This window comes from Penicillium arizonense, assembly GCF_001773325.1.
Source record: "Penicillium arizonense strain CBS 141311 chromosome Unknown PENARI_contig005, whole genome shotgun sequence".
In the NCBI taxonomy this organism is placed as follows: domain Eukaryota; kingdom Fungi; phylum Ascomycota; class Eurotiomycetes; order Eurotiales; family Aspergillaceae; genus Penicillium; species Penicillium arizonense.
In genome coordinates, this window is record NW_019173282.1 from 829,480 (window position 1) to 846,785 (window position 17,306).

Sequence of the window (17,306 nt, forward strand, 5' to 3'; positions counted from 1 at the left end):
TCATTTGCAGGACTATGTGCTGCCTCGATATTGTTAGTGGTCTACAAATCCCAGGTAAGAAATAGAAGCAGTCCGGACCCATATTTTGTTGCCTTCTCTGACCGTCAACCTTGAATTTCCGGTAGGATCGACGTCAAGGCCATTTCCCAGCTTGGTTAGCATTGCGAGATAGCCCCAAAAGGGGCCCCGTGGGGGCCATTGGATTTAGCAATGGATCCAAGGATAATCGATCAACGCTTTACGAAGCTGGGGAGGAAATCAACGCATGGGAATCTTAGAGCTGTGCAAATGCCAGGGATGTATCCAACGGCTGGTATAAACTTGAACATGTATAGCAGGCAGGTCAGGCGTCATAGTATCACAAAAACATAGCAGCCACTGTGTTGGTATCTCCAGCCACACTCAGATGTTTTTTTGAGCCACTAACTAGAACAGGCTAACGTAGATCCCGGCCGGCCGTCACCCCATCAAAATTTCAAAAGTTCTACATTTTTTAAACACCATTTACACCACCTCCTTCACCAACAACACTGGTAGTAAGATCCAAAACCTCATGTTAAACTACCTGTATTAAGCATTTGCTTCTTCGATTTCTCCCTCTTTCTCCTCTGCTTTGTTTCACTCCCGTAAACGCCTAATTTCATCCCGCATTAAAATATGCTCGTGAACTAGCTTAACCGACATATTGTAAAACTGTTGAAGATCACGTTTTGTAGGCGAAGAGATCTTATCGGCAGCTAAACTTAGACCAGAATTGAGCCTACATTTGCGTTTTTCTAGCTGGTTAGTCGTCCGAGGGATGCCGGTAGAGGTATTGCTACCTGATGTTGAACCTTGTGAAATTGGTCGATCTGGCAGAGGCGGAGATTGAAGACGAATATTGAGCTTTGATAGCACCCGATCGGGGTCTAGTGGTACTAAACTAGTAGCTGCGAAGGCACTTTGAATGATAACTACCGCTTTGGGAAGCAAGTGCCGCCGCTTTAAACCCCGCGCTATCTCACGACGTCATGCAACCCCAGTTGTGCTTACCCAAACAAGATAGCACGACATCGCGATATCCCTCGAACATTCTCCCCTATGCATCCGAACATCTCTCCTCACACGTTCAGGAACGTGTATACACCGTGCTATCACGGCCCCGGCCACTAAATGGCCCGACATTCCCACTTCCAACCAGGTCGAGAGCCACTACAAGACCAAAGTGGCCTGGAATTAAGGAGATCCCACGTCTCAGGTCCATTGCATTTCTTGAACCCCACCTGGGCACATTACACTCTACCCCAGCAACTTCAAGCCAAACACGCAGCACCTGGAGAAGTCCGACCTCACCCACCTATCGAGCATCTCTGGCGATCGCGCGATAACAGAAAAGGCCGGCATGCGTTGCGCGTCGATACCAAGGCAACTCCCGAGGAAACCGGGTACACGGTTCCCCCACTAACACGTAGCACACACGCCATAGCAAAAGGCATTCTTCGCATGCTGACATGCGTACCCTACTGGGACGTGTCGTATCTGGTAGCGATCGCATTCACGATTGGCTCCATGATCTGGATTATCAACGCCTTCTTTGTCTGGCTACCACTCGAAGTCCCACAGGCTGCCTTCCCGGGTGAAACGCTAACAGGGGGTGGCGTGTCAGGATTTATCGGTGCAACTGTTTTCGAGATTGGTAGTGTGTTGTTATTATTGGAAGCTATCAATGCAAATCAGACAGGATGTTTTGGTTGGGCACTCGAGTCTGTTTTGTCGAAGACGAAATCTGAGGAGGATGGGACTCATTCACACACGCCTGCATCTACCAAGGTGACGCCGAGTATGCGGGAATGTCGGCATCACCATGCGAATCGGAAGTCGCTGCTTTTCGTGAATCGTTCTCATCCTTCTGCCAGTGATCATGAGTCTTTGTCGAATCGTCCTGGTTATGTTACGTCATCGCCTGATGGGAGATCATTTCGATGGTTGCCGTCCGTTTCAGAATTGCGCTCGCATTACTTCCATGAACTTGGTTTTCTGGCATCTTTGGTTCAATTCCTTGCTGCGACTATCTTCTGGATTGCTGGGTTTACTGGTCTTCCTGGTATCTATGATCACATGAGTCAAGGCCTTGCCGATGGTGTATACTGGGTCCCTCAGATCGTGGGTGGTTTAGGGTTCGTTCTGAGTGGATTGTTGTTCACTCTTGAGACTCAATCAAAGTGGTACAGGCCCGCATGGCATGTTTTGGGGTGGCATATCGGTGTTTGGAATTTCATTGGTGGCATTGGCTTTACTCTGTGCGGTGCACTTGGGCCAGGGAGTATGCACTCTAAGGTCGAATACCAGGCAACGCTTGCTACTTTCTGGGGCTCGTGGGCTTTTATGATTGGGTCTACGATCCAATGGTATGAGAGTTTGCAAAAGCATCCTGTTGAGAAAAAGTGAATTTGAGCTTGTCTCACCCTTTGCATTCATTACAAGTCCTCTGAGATTGTTCGGGGAAAACAGTTAATCGATGGACTTTTGTATATTCAGTGCCTTATATAGTCATCATCAACGAGCGCATGTTGCTCTCGACTGACTCTTTAATCAGGTCATTATGAACAAATTGAACTATCTCGTCCCTCTCAAAAAATCACGCTCACTGCCTCACAAACCGCGTGGCATGCTTCTTATACAGCGTACTAGTATCCAAAACCTCCCCAGTGGAAGACTTAATAAACTCAACCTCCAAATGCTGCTCGTCGACAAACTTAATAGCCCCATAGCTATAATCATCAGCATAAGCAAAAGCCGTATAATTAGGCTTGGTCCCAACAGAACTCAAGCCCTCAATATTACCGGCACCTCCAGCCACAATGTACATCGGCGCTTTGGGATCATTCATTCCATTGGCATCAGCCGTGCCATTAACAACAGGCAAGAACCGTTGCGAGTTGTGCACATGTCCGAAAACACCGAGGTCAACACCGTACTTATATAACAATCCCTCGAACGCTTCTTGGCATGAATCGCACCCGCTAGACGACCCGGTTGAGTACCACGGTCTATGACCAGCGACGATGACCCACGGCGTGACGGATCGGTCAACACTCGCCAGATCAGCGGTCAAGAACTCGATTTGTTGGTGCTCTTTGCCGAACGGCCCGCCATTTAGGTTTGCAGAGCCACCTTGGCCATCGGGGGCATTGGGGAAGTCTGTTTCGGTGTTGATCATAACGACGTGCGCCATGCCGTATTCGAACGAATACCAGAACGGTGGGTTGGACAGGGACCGGGCCTTCTTCGCCTGTGCCTGGGCAGTGGTATCTGAAGAAGACGAAGTGAAAGATTGCGGCATGGTATTATCGAAACGGTGCATGAAATCGGTAAAGTTCTTCTGGCCTTCTGGGCAGAGGCCGTTGATGTAGGGAATTTCGCTGCAGTCTGCTTCGTGGTTTCCAGGACTGGCCATGTACAGTTTGCGGCCTGCGATTGGGGCGAGTTGGTCGTAGAATTGTTCGAGGATCGATTCGTAGGCTTCTTTTCCGTCGAAGAGGTTCGCGAATTTCAGATACCAGTCGTCGGCGTAGGCGAAGTCGCCTGGGTGGATTACTAGCTCGTAGTTGTCGACTGTGTTGGCGAGGCTGCCAATTGTTGTGTGGTTTAATTCTGGTTCGATGACTGGGATTGTGTCTTTTTTCTTGCTGGATGTTGTGAACCCATCTTTGCCGTAGACGCCTAGGTCGATTACTACATCCATGCTGAAGGGTGTTTTGTCGCCTGGGGAGCGCGGGCTCAGGAAATGGCCTACTGTTGAGTTTGTGGACTCGATTTTATAGTAGTAGGTTGTTGCTGGGGTAAGGCCAGTTAGGATTGCGACGTTGGACCATGTTCGCGATGTTGCGTAGGTTGTTGATGAGGATGAGCAGGCTTTTGTGTTGAGGTTGTCTGCTGACAGGCCATATTGTACGCAGGTCTGATTCAACTGCTCGTACGTGTTCCAGCCCACGGATACAGCTATCAATATGTTAGAATATGTGACGTGAAAGGCAGTCACTAAATTAAAAATTGACAGTCGTACCGTTAGGTCCGTACACGGCCAGGCGCTGCTGATGAGGAGTAGTCAAGTCCTTTGGAAGACTAGGATAAGTGACACTAGCAAAGGCACTGCCCGCCACAAGAGGCAGAGACTTGATGAGTGTCGCGACACCAACCATGATGACCGAAAATTAGAACGATCGACAAGATCTGAATACCATTCTACGCATTAGACAGGACGATCACGTCTATATATATTTTACTTCTTTATTGCAAGTATTAAAAACACAATGCACTGTAGCATACTACAACTGGGTCGAGAAGTACTAACAACCAATCACATCCAGAATGCCACCCACGGACCTGAACATGCAGATCTTCTGCATACTTAGTCACCTGGCCCCACCACGTTCACCAGGCACAAGGGCCGCTTAGCACAATGTAGATTTAATGTCCGAACATAATAAATTAGACCTCGGGGATCGTCAAGCTTTCGGCCGGGTGAGATATCGGAAGTTATTTACTGGCCGTGGTTTCGTGTGCACGTGGAGGGATCGGTTGGTCTCCATGGGAATTATTAATTGCTATTCAGTCTTGGAACGCTCATTTGGTTCGCTTGGGATTGTTCACGGGGAATGAACGTCGGAGTCTCCGGCAGGGATCAGATTTTTCTATTTTGCGACATAGTATTTTAGTGCCGAATGCCGAACTATACAGGGGAGTGTGAGTGAGTGCTAACCGAGGTTAATGTTTCTGCGCCTTTGACGTCCCCTATACTTTTGGTTCTAACATGCTGCTACACAAGGGCCATGATATAGTTTTGGCTCCTAATCTCCGCTGTCACCTAACCACTGGTAAGAACGGCTTTGACTTATGCACATGACCAAAACCAGGGCAAACACTAGCCGTAAACAGGCCATTGCACGCTACAATAACTTCTATAAATCAGTTCCGTCATATTTAGTCTCTTTTCAAATCATATATGACTTGTAATGTTTGAATAGTCGCGATTCTAAAGATGGTGGCCACGTCACAAGGAAGTTAACCGCTGCATCTTGACCGAGGAATATCACCACATTTACCATGACTGACGTTATTTGCAATAGCTAGAAGGTTGCATTGCGACTCCTGCGCGATATTCTATATGAACTCCTACCAAAAAGCTGGAATGAAAATTATTGACTAAAAACAATGGTCCAAAAGTCAGGGTAAGGAGATGATTGATTAATTTACCTAGAACTAATCTGATAGTACTGTTCTCGCATAATAAAAGGAGCGTAAGTGTGCACAAGCCGCACAGGAATATTCTAAGAACAATTCACACCCAGTCAACATCATACAAAAGTGTTGTTCCACCACAATTCAAACATGCCAGAGATTCCCGAGAAAGCAGCTACCGTTGAAGGGCTAATCCCGGGACCAGGCAATGACAGTCATATCGTTTTTGCCTTATGCAGAGGCGTCGGCGGAAGCGTCGGCGGACGCGCTGGCATTGCCGGAGGCATCAGCAGAAGCGTCGGCGTTGGCAGAGGCATTGGCAGAGGCCTGAGCTTCAGCAGAAGCCTGGGCAGACGCAGAGCCACTAAGAGAGCCACTTGCGCCGCCAGAGATGCCAGTGGGACCGGGGAGAGCGAAGCTGACGCTGGTGCTCCAGCTGGTTTCCTGGGGAGAAGTACCGGTGCCGGAGCCAGCGCCTACGCCGCCAGAGACGCTTGTGCCAGACGAACCAGATCCGGAACCGCTAGCACCAGCGGAGCCGCTGCCAGAAACGCCAGCCCCAGAAGAACCCGTGTCGGAAGAATCGGTGCCAGTGGGACTCGCGCCGAGGGAACCGGTCCCGGAAGCTTCACCCGTTGCATCACCGCCGATAGATCCAGATCCAGAGGTATCGCCGGAGGCACCGCCCGAAACACCACTAGAGGCGCTACCAGAGCCACCAAGGCCAGCGGAGCCAGAAGCACCAGAGTCCACAGATCCCGTGCCGGAAGCACCACCCGAGGTAGTGCCAGATGCACCAAGACCAGTGTTACCAGAGCCGCCCAGTCCAGCAGCGCCAGAGGCACCGGCACCAAGAGACCCAGTGCCAGAGGCCTCACCAGAAGCACTACCAGAGCCGCCGAGGCCAGCGCCGCCAGAAGCACCAAGATCAGCGCTACCAGATGAGCTAGTACCAAAACCACCAGTTGCAGAAGCACCACCGGAGCCACTTCCAGAAGCGCCATTGTCAGTTGAACCAGAACCGCCGAGGCCAGGGAAGCCAGAGCCACCAAGCCCAAGACCAAGACCACCGGTTGCAGACGCACCACCAGAGCCACTGCCAGAACCCCCTAGGCTAGCAGAGCCGGATCCAGACGCATTAGCGGAGGCTTCAGCGGAGGCTTCAGCGGAAGAATCGGCAGAAGAATCAGAGGAGCCGCTAGCGGAAGCAGAGCCACCACCCAAGAAGCCGGGGAGGAAAGAGGCAAGTCCGCTGCCCGAGCCGCTGGCAGAGCCACTTCCACCGCCGTTACCACCCGAGGCAGAGTCGAGCCAAAGGCAGGGCTCGCGGGTTTCGAGGGTCTTGTTGAAGGGTGCTGCGAGAGCAGTGCCCGCGAGGAACAGAATCGCGGTATTCTTCATGTTGCCGGAACAATGAAGGAAGAAAAGAGAAATATAGAGTTGTTGAGTTCAACTTTGGAGGAAGAAAGAAAAAGAAGAGCGAGTGAAATCCAAGCTGATCCAGTCAACTGAAGCGAAAGAAAGAAGTAGGTTGTTGATGAGGACTGATCGGTGCTGGAATATGCCCTCTCTTATAGTTCTCTCGAGGCATAGAGCGGGCGGTTCATTGATTCTATTTTGGTACATACGCTCGTGCTTGTGACTAAACCCATGTTTGAAATCGGACAATATATTGACATGCATTGTTAGTGAAACTAAAGCTCTGCCCATGTCTTGTGGTTCCTGTTTCAGAGTACCACAAGCTGGGGTCAACGAGTTCATTTTCAAGGTTTCTGGAACGGATCGTCTCAGATGCCTTGTAAATGAGCTCACTCTGTTGCGAGTCTCATCGAGAATATGGTGAGTAATGATCGTCAATTGATATATCAAGGTAGAATGCAAGTAGTGTCAAAGTTGCAGAAGCTGGGTGACGATCAACTTTGCATCGTATATACAACTCTCAACGACTCTATGAACCGTGTTTGTTCAACCCCACCATATACCAAGTTCTGAAGACTGACACACAGGGCTGTTTTGCTTAGATGAACTAGAGAACGTTGATTGGTTGAATGAACGCAAAAATGAGGCTTTTGTCATAATTATCTAGAAACTTCGTGTAGTGGACCCATCTTGGGGTTGGGTTTCTTTAGTGCCCGCGCCCGAACATCCCGAACGCCCGAACCGTTCGTGAATAAATTGCGTTCTGTGCGAGATGCTTATTTTTAGGTGGTGCTGTCACGGGATAATTAAGGAGAAGGTGGACTCTGAGTAGTTTGCTAGCCAATCGCCACTTTACGATCTATGTAAGTTTCACCTACAAGAGCTAAGAGGCATTTGTATGAGTATTCAATTGAAGCTTTCTAGAGAAAGATATGCCTGTAAGTGGACTACTAAGTTCTCCCAGCCTAGGCATTGCGTGTGTGATTCAAGGCCAGTGACATTGGCAGCTAAAGTTGGATTTCTGGGGACAATACGAACAATGGGACAAACACTTGAACCTAACAAGATATAGTACAAGGTTCTGATAGTGAGACGAATGTTGTTTCTCGGGTCGTCACAGAAAATGCACCGTTGAATCACACCCCGAGGATCACCACAATCATCGCCCCAGAATGCACACGATCGGCGTGGTTCGTTTCAGCCCCTACTGTAGTGTTTAACGTACTGAGACAGTCCATAACGCCCCACTGGGAGACCAGCGTAGTTTCTTCCATTTTCCAGACTGTCCATGACATCCGCCCCCTCTCCGATATACGGCTACACAACAGGCGGAAGAGCCTCTATTCCAATTGCCGAGGACACAAGAAAAGACTGCGCCCAGTAAGTAAAACCAGGCATTTTGACTGGTTATACGAACTCATCTGGATACAGGTACGCTTGGTATGAGAATGCCAATCGAAGCCAAGGCATATTACTGGATTGCTGGTCACTTGCCATGGTGTATGACATTTCTCCAGAGGTTTGTTTTTGTTGTTCCAACTCATTCTGAAACTCCAGAGAGCTGACACTTCAGCCAGGATTCCATTCTCTGGAACCCATCGATGGCCAAAAATGGCACGCTGAATAACTCCTCAGGCAGCAGCAGTGCAACCGCAAGTGCAGATGCTCAGCCGTCTTCGTACAACTATCCTTGCACAATCTCCCAAGGTACATCTTATTGTGTGGGTATCTCAGCACCTACTTCTACCTCGGTACCTACTTCTTCGTCGACATCCACCTCTACACCAGAACCCACTTCAACCTTCGGTTAGTGCTTCCGACATATGACGTTTTTGCACTTCTCACCTAGTTGTCATTCCAGCTGCTTGAAAGATATGCATTTATAATTGCTTGTTTCGATGGGTCACTTCTGAGTTCAAATGAGGGCAGTGGTCAAGGGGTTATTGCTTACTTCAGTAGTAGAAGGGTTTGGTTTTGGCTGTTTGGCTCGGACATTTCTATCTATAGTTGAGACAATGCGGTCGTCAAACCTAGATATTTTCTCCGAATCAAGTGATAGATAGCTTCTGCCTTCTCTTGAAGTGCCTTTGTGCTTCAAGTTTAGCGCATGTGAGAGAAGTTAGAAGTAAAGGAATTTCTACACATTTCAACTGGTATATTCGAGTATTCCGTTGATCATACTGGATGGGTAGGAGGTGCCCAGGTGGGGAGCCAATCAAGGCGGTGGGGCGCCCGTACACACAAACATAGGGGCACCTGACGCTAACACTAATCCCCCCGATTGTCTAATGACTTTGTTGTCAACCCACTTTGCCCCTCCACCATCTTACCAGCGTACCAGCGCACCAAAATGACTTCGATTGGCCAGAGCATTGCTCTCCCTTTGGAGCTGTGGCGAGAAATTACATCCCATCTACCGAATCGCGATATCAAGTCCATGCGCCTCACCTCTAAACAATTCTCCAATGCAGTGGAACTGCGTCTCCAGCGAGTGTTTTTGTCGGCTAACCCCTTGAATATCGAAGTCTTTCTTGCTGTCGCAGACCATGAGAAGTTCCGGCACCGGGTCACAGAGATCGTCTGGGACGATGCCCGACTTCCCAGGGGCCCTCGAACACGGAGCGGACTCCCTGGCTGGGAGAATGAAATGGTATCAGACGAGGAAACCAGTGATAACGAGACCGAGATATGTCGCTTTCGCGGAAACTGTGAGCTAGACTGGCCTCGCGAATATAGCGACGATGACGACGATGAGGATGACGAGGATGATGAGGGAGGAGGCAACCCTGCCAATCAGCTACGGAGAAGTATAAAATTCAAAGGCAAAGATTGTCCTGTGTGGTTCAAGGCCGCATGCGCTGCGAGTGTCGAGGATACTTTCTGGCGTCAAGCCGGTGACAACGGGATAGACGATGAAGACCCGGATTACAAAACTATAAGAAAGCTGGGCTCGATCGGGCCTCCGCTGAGTGAGTGTTGGGAGTTTTATCGGACTTTGATCCGGCAACAAGACGATGTCCTAGCTAGGAAATTTGACGAAGAAGCATTCATTCATGGAATAAAACAATTCCCTGCACTCAAGAAAGTGACGGTCACGCCTGCAGCCCATGGTATTCTTTTCACCCCGCTTTATCAAACTCCTATGATCCGATCCTTCCCGCAAGGATTCAATTATCCTATCCCCCGCGGATGGCCACTTCCTAGCCACGAACAACCAGAGGAGGTATATTCGCTTCCTTGGAAAAGGCTCAACGAAGTGCAGAAAGAAAAGTTTCACGGATTCCGCATTGTGGCACGCGTGCTCGCTCAACAAAAAAATGATGTGGTCGAGCTTAGTCTAGATTCCCGCCTACTTCGCACGGGGATTAACTGTACGATCCTCGATGATCCTTGCGAGGAACACGATCACTTAGTAACGCTGCTCAAGAAACCGGGCTTCCGTCACCTCGATCTTGCCATTAGTCTCGCCGGGACGTGGCAATCATTTCCCCATGATAGACTTTATGAGGCGTTGAGCGAAGCAGGCGATCTAGAGGAGATCAGCCTCGCTACCACAGGGATAGACGCCGAAAACGAGCACAAGAATCTGCACAGTATCACGCCTGTGCCCTTGAAAAGCATATTTCCCATTGAGAATTGGCCCAAACTCCGACACTTTAAGCTATCACGTTTCATAGTCAGCCAATCCGACGTCATATCGTTCCTTTCAGAACTACCTAAAACGGTACGATCTGTGAACTTGAGCTTTTTGAAATTCGTGGACAACGGAAATCATTGGCATTCTTTGCTTACGGAGATGCGCGAACAGATTCGGGAAAAGCGTCTCTGGTCAGATCGACGGCGAAATGTCACCATCGGCTGCGATCAAGACATATCTCTCCCAGGGCGTGCAAAATGGATTGGAAAGGAGGTAGACGAATTCTTATACGAGAACGGAGAAAACCCGTTCTTTGACCCTCCAATGGATATGGTTAGAACCGGATATGGGACCGAGAAAGATGCATTGGACCCCAACAACTAGTCTTCTCTGACTTCAACACATCCCAGAAATATGGGCCCTCATTAATTTTTCCCTTTGCCCTCGGTGGAAATATACATTGGAAAGAAGGAAGTCTTGAATAGAGCGCCAGTAAGACGTATGCATATGGCTGCAAGGAGGAGGTGCCGCTGTACTAGAAATCATGGCTTGCGGTTATGAGAGCGAGAGTAGAAAGTGTATGCATATTAAGAAGAAATTCAACGTCGGATCTATGAACCTGTCCATTGAGACTAACCTTTGAGACATTGGATAGATAGTCCGCTCGGCAGTCATAGTGCAGTACTTCTTTGCCATTCACGAACGATTATAGATAAAAGTGAAAGCGAATAATTGAAATGATGAGTTTGGGTGCTGGAGACATTCCTAATAATAGGGTAACAAGTGACTTTGGGAGGTCAAGAAGAGCTTGAAGTGCTCATTTCCCAACATCCCCTAATTGGTACCTAGTGCATAGATGATATGTCATTGGTTTACCGGGAGTCGTGGATTCCTCAAGGTAGCAGGTCTTAGCACTACGCCTTTGGCGGGGCGGGGGGACTGATCAGTTCAGGTGTTGGTGACCTTCCTAATCAGGTAAGAAGTGAGGTTAAAGAGACCCCACGAGATTATTCTATCACGACCCCACGATAGTCTAGTTGGATGATTCGTCCACTTCTCTCGGTACAGCAGACTACAGTGGCTTGTTTTGTGGGCAGGCTGCCTTAGGACTTGGTCACAGGTGTTCGGTGATCTGCCGAATTTCTTTAGTTGTCACCCGTCCGCTGCTAGTTCCAATATTAGTCGGCTCCAAGGGTCCCGGGGCTGCGTGGGTCTGCTCGCTTTCCACTCGTGCATATCTCCTGGTCCGGATTGTGGACGTTGGTTCAAGGTTTTCCAATACGTCGGTCCATGTGCCTCTCCGCGCGTGAGTGGTGGCAAGGAGCTCGGGAGGCCCCGTGCGTGGGTCATGGCGTTAGCTCCCGCTCGGCACAAAACAAGGAAACCCTGGGCTATCGTCAAAATCAACAAGGACCATTTGGCTAACGGACATAATTCTTTCTGTGGTTTTGAATCAGTCATCCAGGTCATCTAGAAGCGGAAGATAACTCCAACGCACAATCTGTCTTCGCGAGGGCAGCCAGCCACGTAAGGACTTGCTGCTGTACATGATAACATAGCCGCTTCGACATTGAAGCAGTAAATAAATGTCCCCAGAATTTCTCTGTCGTAAGATAGGAAGGTATAGTTATGAAGTACTCTGTATAGTTATGATGCTTCTAGTTGTGGCTATATATAGATGCTAAGATGCCGCCCGAGCGTTTCAGCGGAGAGGGTATAACCTATTGACATTCTGTTGTTGTTTAGCTAAAGGGGTTAGTGTAGTGGTCGCGCAACTTAGGTGATTCTCACCATGATTCTCACCCCGTCTATAGCGCACTCACCCTTGTCACCTCCGGTCGCGCGACGACAAAGCGGCTCTCACTAAACTCACCCAGGCGACACCAACCCGACTACTAACCGTAGACAAGACACACGCGCCGGTAACTAGTTAGGTATATGACCACGAGTGTATCTTCTATGATCTATACAGCCTATGTAAGCGTAAGTCCTATACAACCCCTTTCTATGCCAAAGCAAGTACATACGACCATAGGGTGTGGAGAACAGGGCTTCCCGTCCGCTCAGCCGTACTTAAGCCACACGCCGGTAAGTTAGTAGTTAGGTGGGTGACCACTAGCGAATCCTCACTGTTGTATGTTTTGTTCGTTTCTCTTTTTTTTTGGCCGTCTCCTTATCAGTTAGCTTCGTATTTATTTCTTGCTCAATTGTCCCAGCGCCGACAATTGGGTACCTGATTGAGGTAAAGAGAGGGCTTTGTGTGATCATCAGCCCGGAGTAAGATCGGGTTCCTTTGTTGGCACAGCTGAAGCGAGATCTGACGCCGGCACTAGCCTTATCTATGCCTCAGCACGGGTTGGATGGCTGCGTATTTCCATCCCTCCCAGTCGGCGCTCATCCACAAGTACGGGAAACTTCAGATCCAGATTATCTCAGGTCAGTTGCAGTCTCGGACAAACTCTCGCTGTGTTAATAATTTGTTCTGCCACCTCTTCGGTGGCTTTCAGTACCGTAAGTTCGTGCCCATGTGATCCTGCCAGCGAGGCTATATGAGGCCTTCGGTTGCCCGCCTCGGGCACAAAATCAAGTCTTCTGCCTGTTCCTCTGCCTGTTCCAGTTGCTTCTAGTCTTTCTCAGCTGTACGACATAGTCAATCAGAGCTGATATTTTGTACTCTAGTCTTCGCTCTACATGGTTACGATTCTACCTGTCCTGCCTTTGTGTGTGATGCGCACTTTCCAAGTACGCACTGTAAAATAGAGATGTAGCTCTTTAATGAGTGTGAGTAAATATAATCATCCGGTGGAGGGTTGGATTTTTAGTAAAGATCGAGCTCATCCGGGAATTCTGTTAGAAATAGAACGTTGTATTGCCTGTGTATAGTTGATCTGTTGATGAGTTGACATGGATGGGCTTGACTCAGTTGCTGTACCTGGTGCACACTGGGAATGGACCCCCTCAAACCCTCTGCGCCGCCACTTCTGCCTGGATTCCGGTGCCAGAGGCAGTAGTGTCGGGCGACGCCTCGGCGTTGTCCGACTGTCGAATGAATTGCACCTTGAACTCAATGCTAAAGCGCCCACGGGGCAACGTCCAATTGCGATATTCACGCCAGGGCCGGTAGCTGAAGGACAGGAAGCATCGCACGAGGAACAGAGCCAAGTGAATCAGTCTAGATGTCCAGTGGGTGTTAATATGTATTAAGAAGAAGAGCAGAGAGGATATTTCCGGAATGACTGACCCGAACACCACAGCCAACGAGGATACGACCTGGGCGATACGGATGAACCATAGGGGTACATCTGCGTCCCAGCTGGAGCGGCCGAGGCCCAACCCCGATAGACCATTACCGATTGAGAATACAGCGATGGCGAGGTCCAGGATCAGGTTCAACCAGAGCCAGATAGGTCGGTTCCAGAGATACAGACGAGCCAGATTAAGGAACGAGATCAATCCGGCGGGCAGGAGCTGTTGTCGCTGTGGTCAGCGGCCTATTTTCCTTGTGAGGAGTATATATGTGCGTGACATCAAAACATACCGTAAACAAGAGGGCAACTAGAGCACCCTCTGGTGGCCAGGGCATGATATTCCCGAATCGGGCAAGAAATATGAATATGATGATCAGGTTCAGAACAAGGATGAAGACCGCGAGCAGTGCCGAGCTCCACGTCAAAATGAAGATGGTTTTGGTGCATCGTTGTTGATGTCTTTCCACAATGGGAGCATATCGTTCATCATTCGGGGATCCAAATTCATCGGCTGTGGGGCCCAACAGCAGCGGGGTATCTTCCGTGGTTCGCGACATTATGTCAATAATGGAATGAAGAGGGCAACGTGGCAATATTAATGGGAAAAGAGTCGAGAAGTTGTCGGGTTATCTTGACTAACCTACCTAGGTAAAGGTCGCGGAATGACTCCCAGGCACCAACCAAGGCGCCAACTGGGTAAGCACTAGCTCCATCACCATTCCGGGATATACTGTCAGGATAAAAACCCGAAGATTCTCCACAATCATGGGTAAGTCAGCTTGTCCATTAGTCATGTATCGTGCACATATAAATTGCAACCCTGGTGGTAGTGGTGCAGCTAGATGAGCATTTTCTTCTATCCCACCAAAAATCGGGTTCAAGTGCTGTGAATGTGTATCATGAGGCCTACGTCCCTAAATGTCGTCTGGCGCTCTCTTTTTTTTTTCACACGACCTACTTTTATCGTAGAGCGCTTCTAACGTCGATCGCGTTTATGATCCTTCTCCGGCCGATTCAATTCAGGGAGGTGTGGATGCTTCCAAATTGCGGGAAGCTTCTGCGAATACTTTTCATCGATCGCTTACTGTATTCAGCTTCTTCGGCCATTTGACCGTAGTAAGTGGTTGGCTCTGTATCATATCGCGAATGAAATTTAGCTTGGAATGGGTAATCTCGGTGTTATGCTGAGCGATACACCTTACGCGGCTCTTAGAGTGATATGTGAAAGCTTACGGCTTGAGTAGAAGGAGGGAGGGGAGGGACATGGAGGTTGCACCTATATCGCAGTTTCTCGTAATTTACAGTACTATACGTCACACTTTCGTTATGTAAAAAGTTTCTAATCGTTGCAATAAACAAAAGAGTAAAAGGAGCGTAGGGATCAATAACAGATGTGAAAAGATTACCTTGGAATGAGTGTATATGAGCCACATACTTTGACAATTCAGCACTTAGTTGGCACTGTTCAGTCCTTTCCTAAAATTGACCGATCTTTTCTCCCACGGCTTCGACAATCGTTAAAGCGGGAAGGCATTCATGAAAGGAATGTACTGTCGCGGGCATGTAGTGTTGGACGATGGAACTGTGCCTTGGAGGTATGCCTGAATTTGTCCAAAGTAACAGTCTGATGCCCCCTGGCCGATGACAGTATGCTGAATTCAAAGGAAAGATCCCGCGAGTAAGCCTAGACTCTTGGTCGAGATGGCTGTAGGATTTAGAATTGATAACAACTTACACCAACGGCTTCTTGCATTAAAAGGACAGATCCAGCAAACCAAGAAGACATCTTGCGCGCCCTACGACGAGATAATGTCAGCTAGTAACATACCCAATGGCGATGCGATTTGGCTGAAACTTACGATTCCAACGGCGTGATAGGATCGATGGTATTACTCGCAATGAGGATTGGGAAGGATGTAGGCATGTTTAGTGCGCTTGTTTCGTCTGCATCGAACCTGGTTAGGCTTTGGCTCCAATGCAGATGGTCACACGTTTTGCCAAAGACAAAAGGAGTGTTGCCTACCTTGAACTACCATGCTATCAGGCAACTGCGGTCGGAATGATCGGCATAAGATACCTTCCAGAAAGGTCGGGTAGATATCACCGATGTACTTGCTCTTGAAACCCGTGTACTCCGCCCAAATCTTGAACTCTTCAATGGTAGTAAGCCTGTTTCTCCGATACGAATCGGTGCATGTAATGGCGAGACGGGCATCGGTTATAGGGTTTGACTGGTCATACATGCCCCCAAGAGCGGAGAAATTCCCATAGTCGGCCTGGTGTAGGATGTCGGCCATGCTTGGGAACCTTTCCAGTGGGTAGTAGAGTGTGTTGAGGAAAAGAGTCTTCAGGTCTGAATAGGTGACCATTGTCGGCAGATCTAGATCGCCGACGCCGCTTAGCGGTACTGGATGGTTCTGAAGCTGACGGATAATGCCATTCATTCTCGCCGTGATGTTAGCCGGTGTGGGTCCCCAAAATGAGCACTTTTCAGACCCTGCGGAATGGCAGAAAGTCGAGAATGTTTCCATGGCCTCGTCCATTTGATCAACATTGTCCGTCCAATAGTTGTTATAATATTGCTCTGTGTTCAGAACGCCATCGAGTATCATTCTCCCAACGCGGTCAGGAAACATCGAAGCGAAAGTGCTCCCGATGACAGTGCCGTAACTGATGCTATAGCACCACAATTTGGCGTTTGATGGTGACTGACCTGCCATCTCAGCCTCGGCTTCGGTAAATGTGAGCAAATCATGGGCAACTGCTGGCGTAGTCACATAATATGAATGTGGTGACTTGTTCTCCACAGCATTGTTGCACCACTCGCCGTAGATGGAGCTTGAATAGTACTGTTCCTCAAGTGATGTTGATGAGATATTGGTGGCGCCTGTCCTGTGCAGTCGATAGAAAGCCGATCTTGCCTCTGCGTCCTTTGAGAAGCAGTCTAGATGCAAGCCACTGTTGTTCACACCGCGAGGGTCAAAGGAGACAAAGTTGTACTGCTCTCCAAACATCTGTCCGATGACACTCTGGTATGTGAGGAGAAGGTCGACACCAGAACCACCCGGACCGCCTAACGAAGTGTCAGTCCAGTCAAATGAAGCTCAGATAACGTTGCATGAGTAGAATTGAGATCTTACCGGGGTTGAGTACAATGCTGGGAGACTCGATGGTGGCATTTTTGCCAGCCAGCTTGATGAAGGCAATCGACGTTGTGCCAAGACTTCTGTTTGAATAGTCCAAAGGAACTTCCAGTCTAGAGCAACCAAAGGTATCGAAACATGGTGTCCATGTCAGGTTGGCTGATGGTTCAATCTAGATGGCTCGTCAGAAGCTTGAAACCCTTCGGCAATGTGGTACCGTAAATTGCCGGACTCACATTGTCAAATCTATAGACCATGCCCCGATCATGCAAACTGTGGGCTTTCAATCCCAAGCTCATGAAAAGGATGACTGCACTCACAAGTCGGTTCATTGTAATCTCTGGGGCATCATTGATCTTTCCGTTCAGTTGCTTGCACGAGCCGAAACAGTTGCGATATCCAGGAACTATTTATACCAATTGAATTTCCTTAAATAGTTGTATCAAGTCTGACGGTTTCAATGGGCAGCTGCATTCTTCCTATCGACCCACAATACATCTTCTTGCGTACATTCGCTGTCCGTTCCGCTTGTTACGAACCAGCCAACCAATATTCTTTTTGATCACCACCACCAAGTATGACCACGTACGGCGGGTGCGGGGACAGGATCTTACCCTTGTAAGTGTAGTGGTGGGTCCA

General features: G+C 48.9%; 7 protein-coding genes across 7 annotated transcripts; 3 read left to right on the forward strand and 4 right to left on the reverse strand.

Moving 5' to 3' along the window:
• Positions 1-1,152: 1,152 nt before the first annotated feature.
• Positions 1,153-2,427, forward strand: PENARI_c005G03348 (uncharacterized protein; the record flags this gene model as incomplete). The annotated part of the gene is made up of 1 exon (XM_022629670.1): positions 1,153-2,427. The coding sequence occupies one exon, from the start codon at positions 1,153-1,155 to the stop codon at positions 2,425-2,427; it is 1,275 nt and encodes a 424-aa protein (XP_022490059.1).
• A 196-nt stretch (positions 2,428-2,623) lies between these two features.
• Positions 2,624-4,181, reverse strand: PENARI_c005G12315 (purple acid phosphatase family protein; the record flags this gene model as incomplete). The annotated part of the gene is made up of 2 exons (XM_022630081.1): positions 2,624-3,981; positions 4,046-4,181. The coding sequence occupies 2 exons, from the start codon at positions 4,179-4,181 to the stop codon at positions 2,624-2,626; spliced, it is 1,494 nt and encodes a 497-aa protein (XP_022490253.1).
• A 1,270-nt stretch (positions 4,182-5,451) lies between these two features.
• Positions 5,452-6,621, reverse strand: PENARI_c005G03664 (uncharacterized protein; the record flags this gene model as incomplete). Its single annotated transcript, XM_022629681.1, has 1 exon — positions 5,452-6,621. One exon carries the CDS (start codon positions 6,619-6,621, stop codon positions 5,452-5,454), a length of 1,170 nt encoding a protein of 389 aa, XP_022490104.1.
• A 1,513-nt stretch (positions 6,622-8,134) lies between these two features.
• PENARI_c005G03822 (uncharacterized protein) lies at positions 8,135-8,450 on the forward strand (the record flags this gene model as incomplete). The annotated part of the gene is made up of 2 exons (XM_022629685.1): positions 8,135-8,158; positions 8,217-8,450. 2 exons carry the CDS (start codon positions 8,135-8,137, stop codon positions 8,448-8,450), a joined length of 258 nt encoding a protein of 85 aa, XP_022490376.1.
• A 539-nt stretch (positions 8,451-8,989) lies between these two features.
• Positions 8,990-10,660, forward strand: PENARI_c005G02244 (F-box protein; the record flags this gene model as incomplete). Its single annotated transcript, XM_022629611.1, has 1 exon — positions 8,990-10,660. One exon carries the CDS (start codon positions 8,990-8,992, stop codon positions 10,658-10,660), a length of 1,671 nt encoding a protein of 556 aa, XP_022490608.1.
• A 2,574-nt stretch (positions 10,661-13,234) lies between these two features.
• On the reverse strand, positions 13,235-14,081 carry PENARI_c005G11003 (uncharacterized protein; the record flags this gene model as incomplete). The annotated part of the gene is made up of 3 exons (XM_022630025.1): positions 13,235-13,448; positions 13,518-13,744; positions 13,815-14,081. 3 exons carry the CDS (start codon positions 14,079-14,081, stop codon positions 13,235-13,237), a joined length of 708 nt encoding a protein of 235 aa, XP_022490627.1.
• Positions 14,082-15,041: 960 nt separating this feature from the next.
• Positions 15,042-16,999, reverse strand: PENARI_c005G09341 (uncharacterized protein; the record flags this gene model as incomplete). Its single annotated transcript, XM_022629948.1, has 6 exons — positions 15,042-15,158; positions 15,260-15,320; positions 15,384-15,468; positions 15,548-16,597; positions 16,665-16,839; positions 16,904-16,999. The coding sequence occupies 6 exons, from the start codon at positions 16,997-16,999 to the stop codon at positions 15,042-15,044; spliced, it is 1,584 nt and encodes a 527-aa protein (XP_022490293.1).
• Between the last annotated feature and the right edge of the window lie 307 nt (positions 17,000-17,306).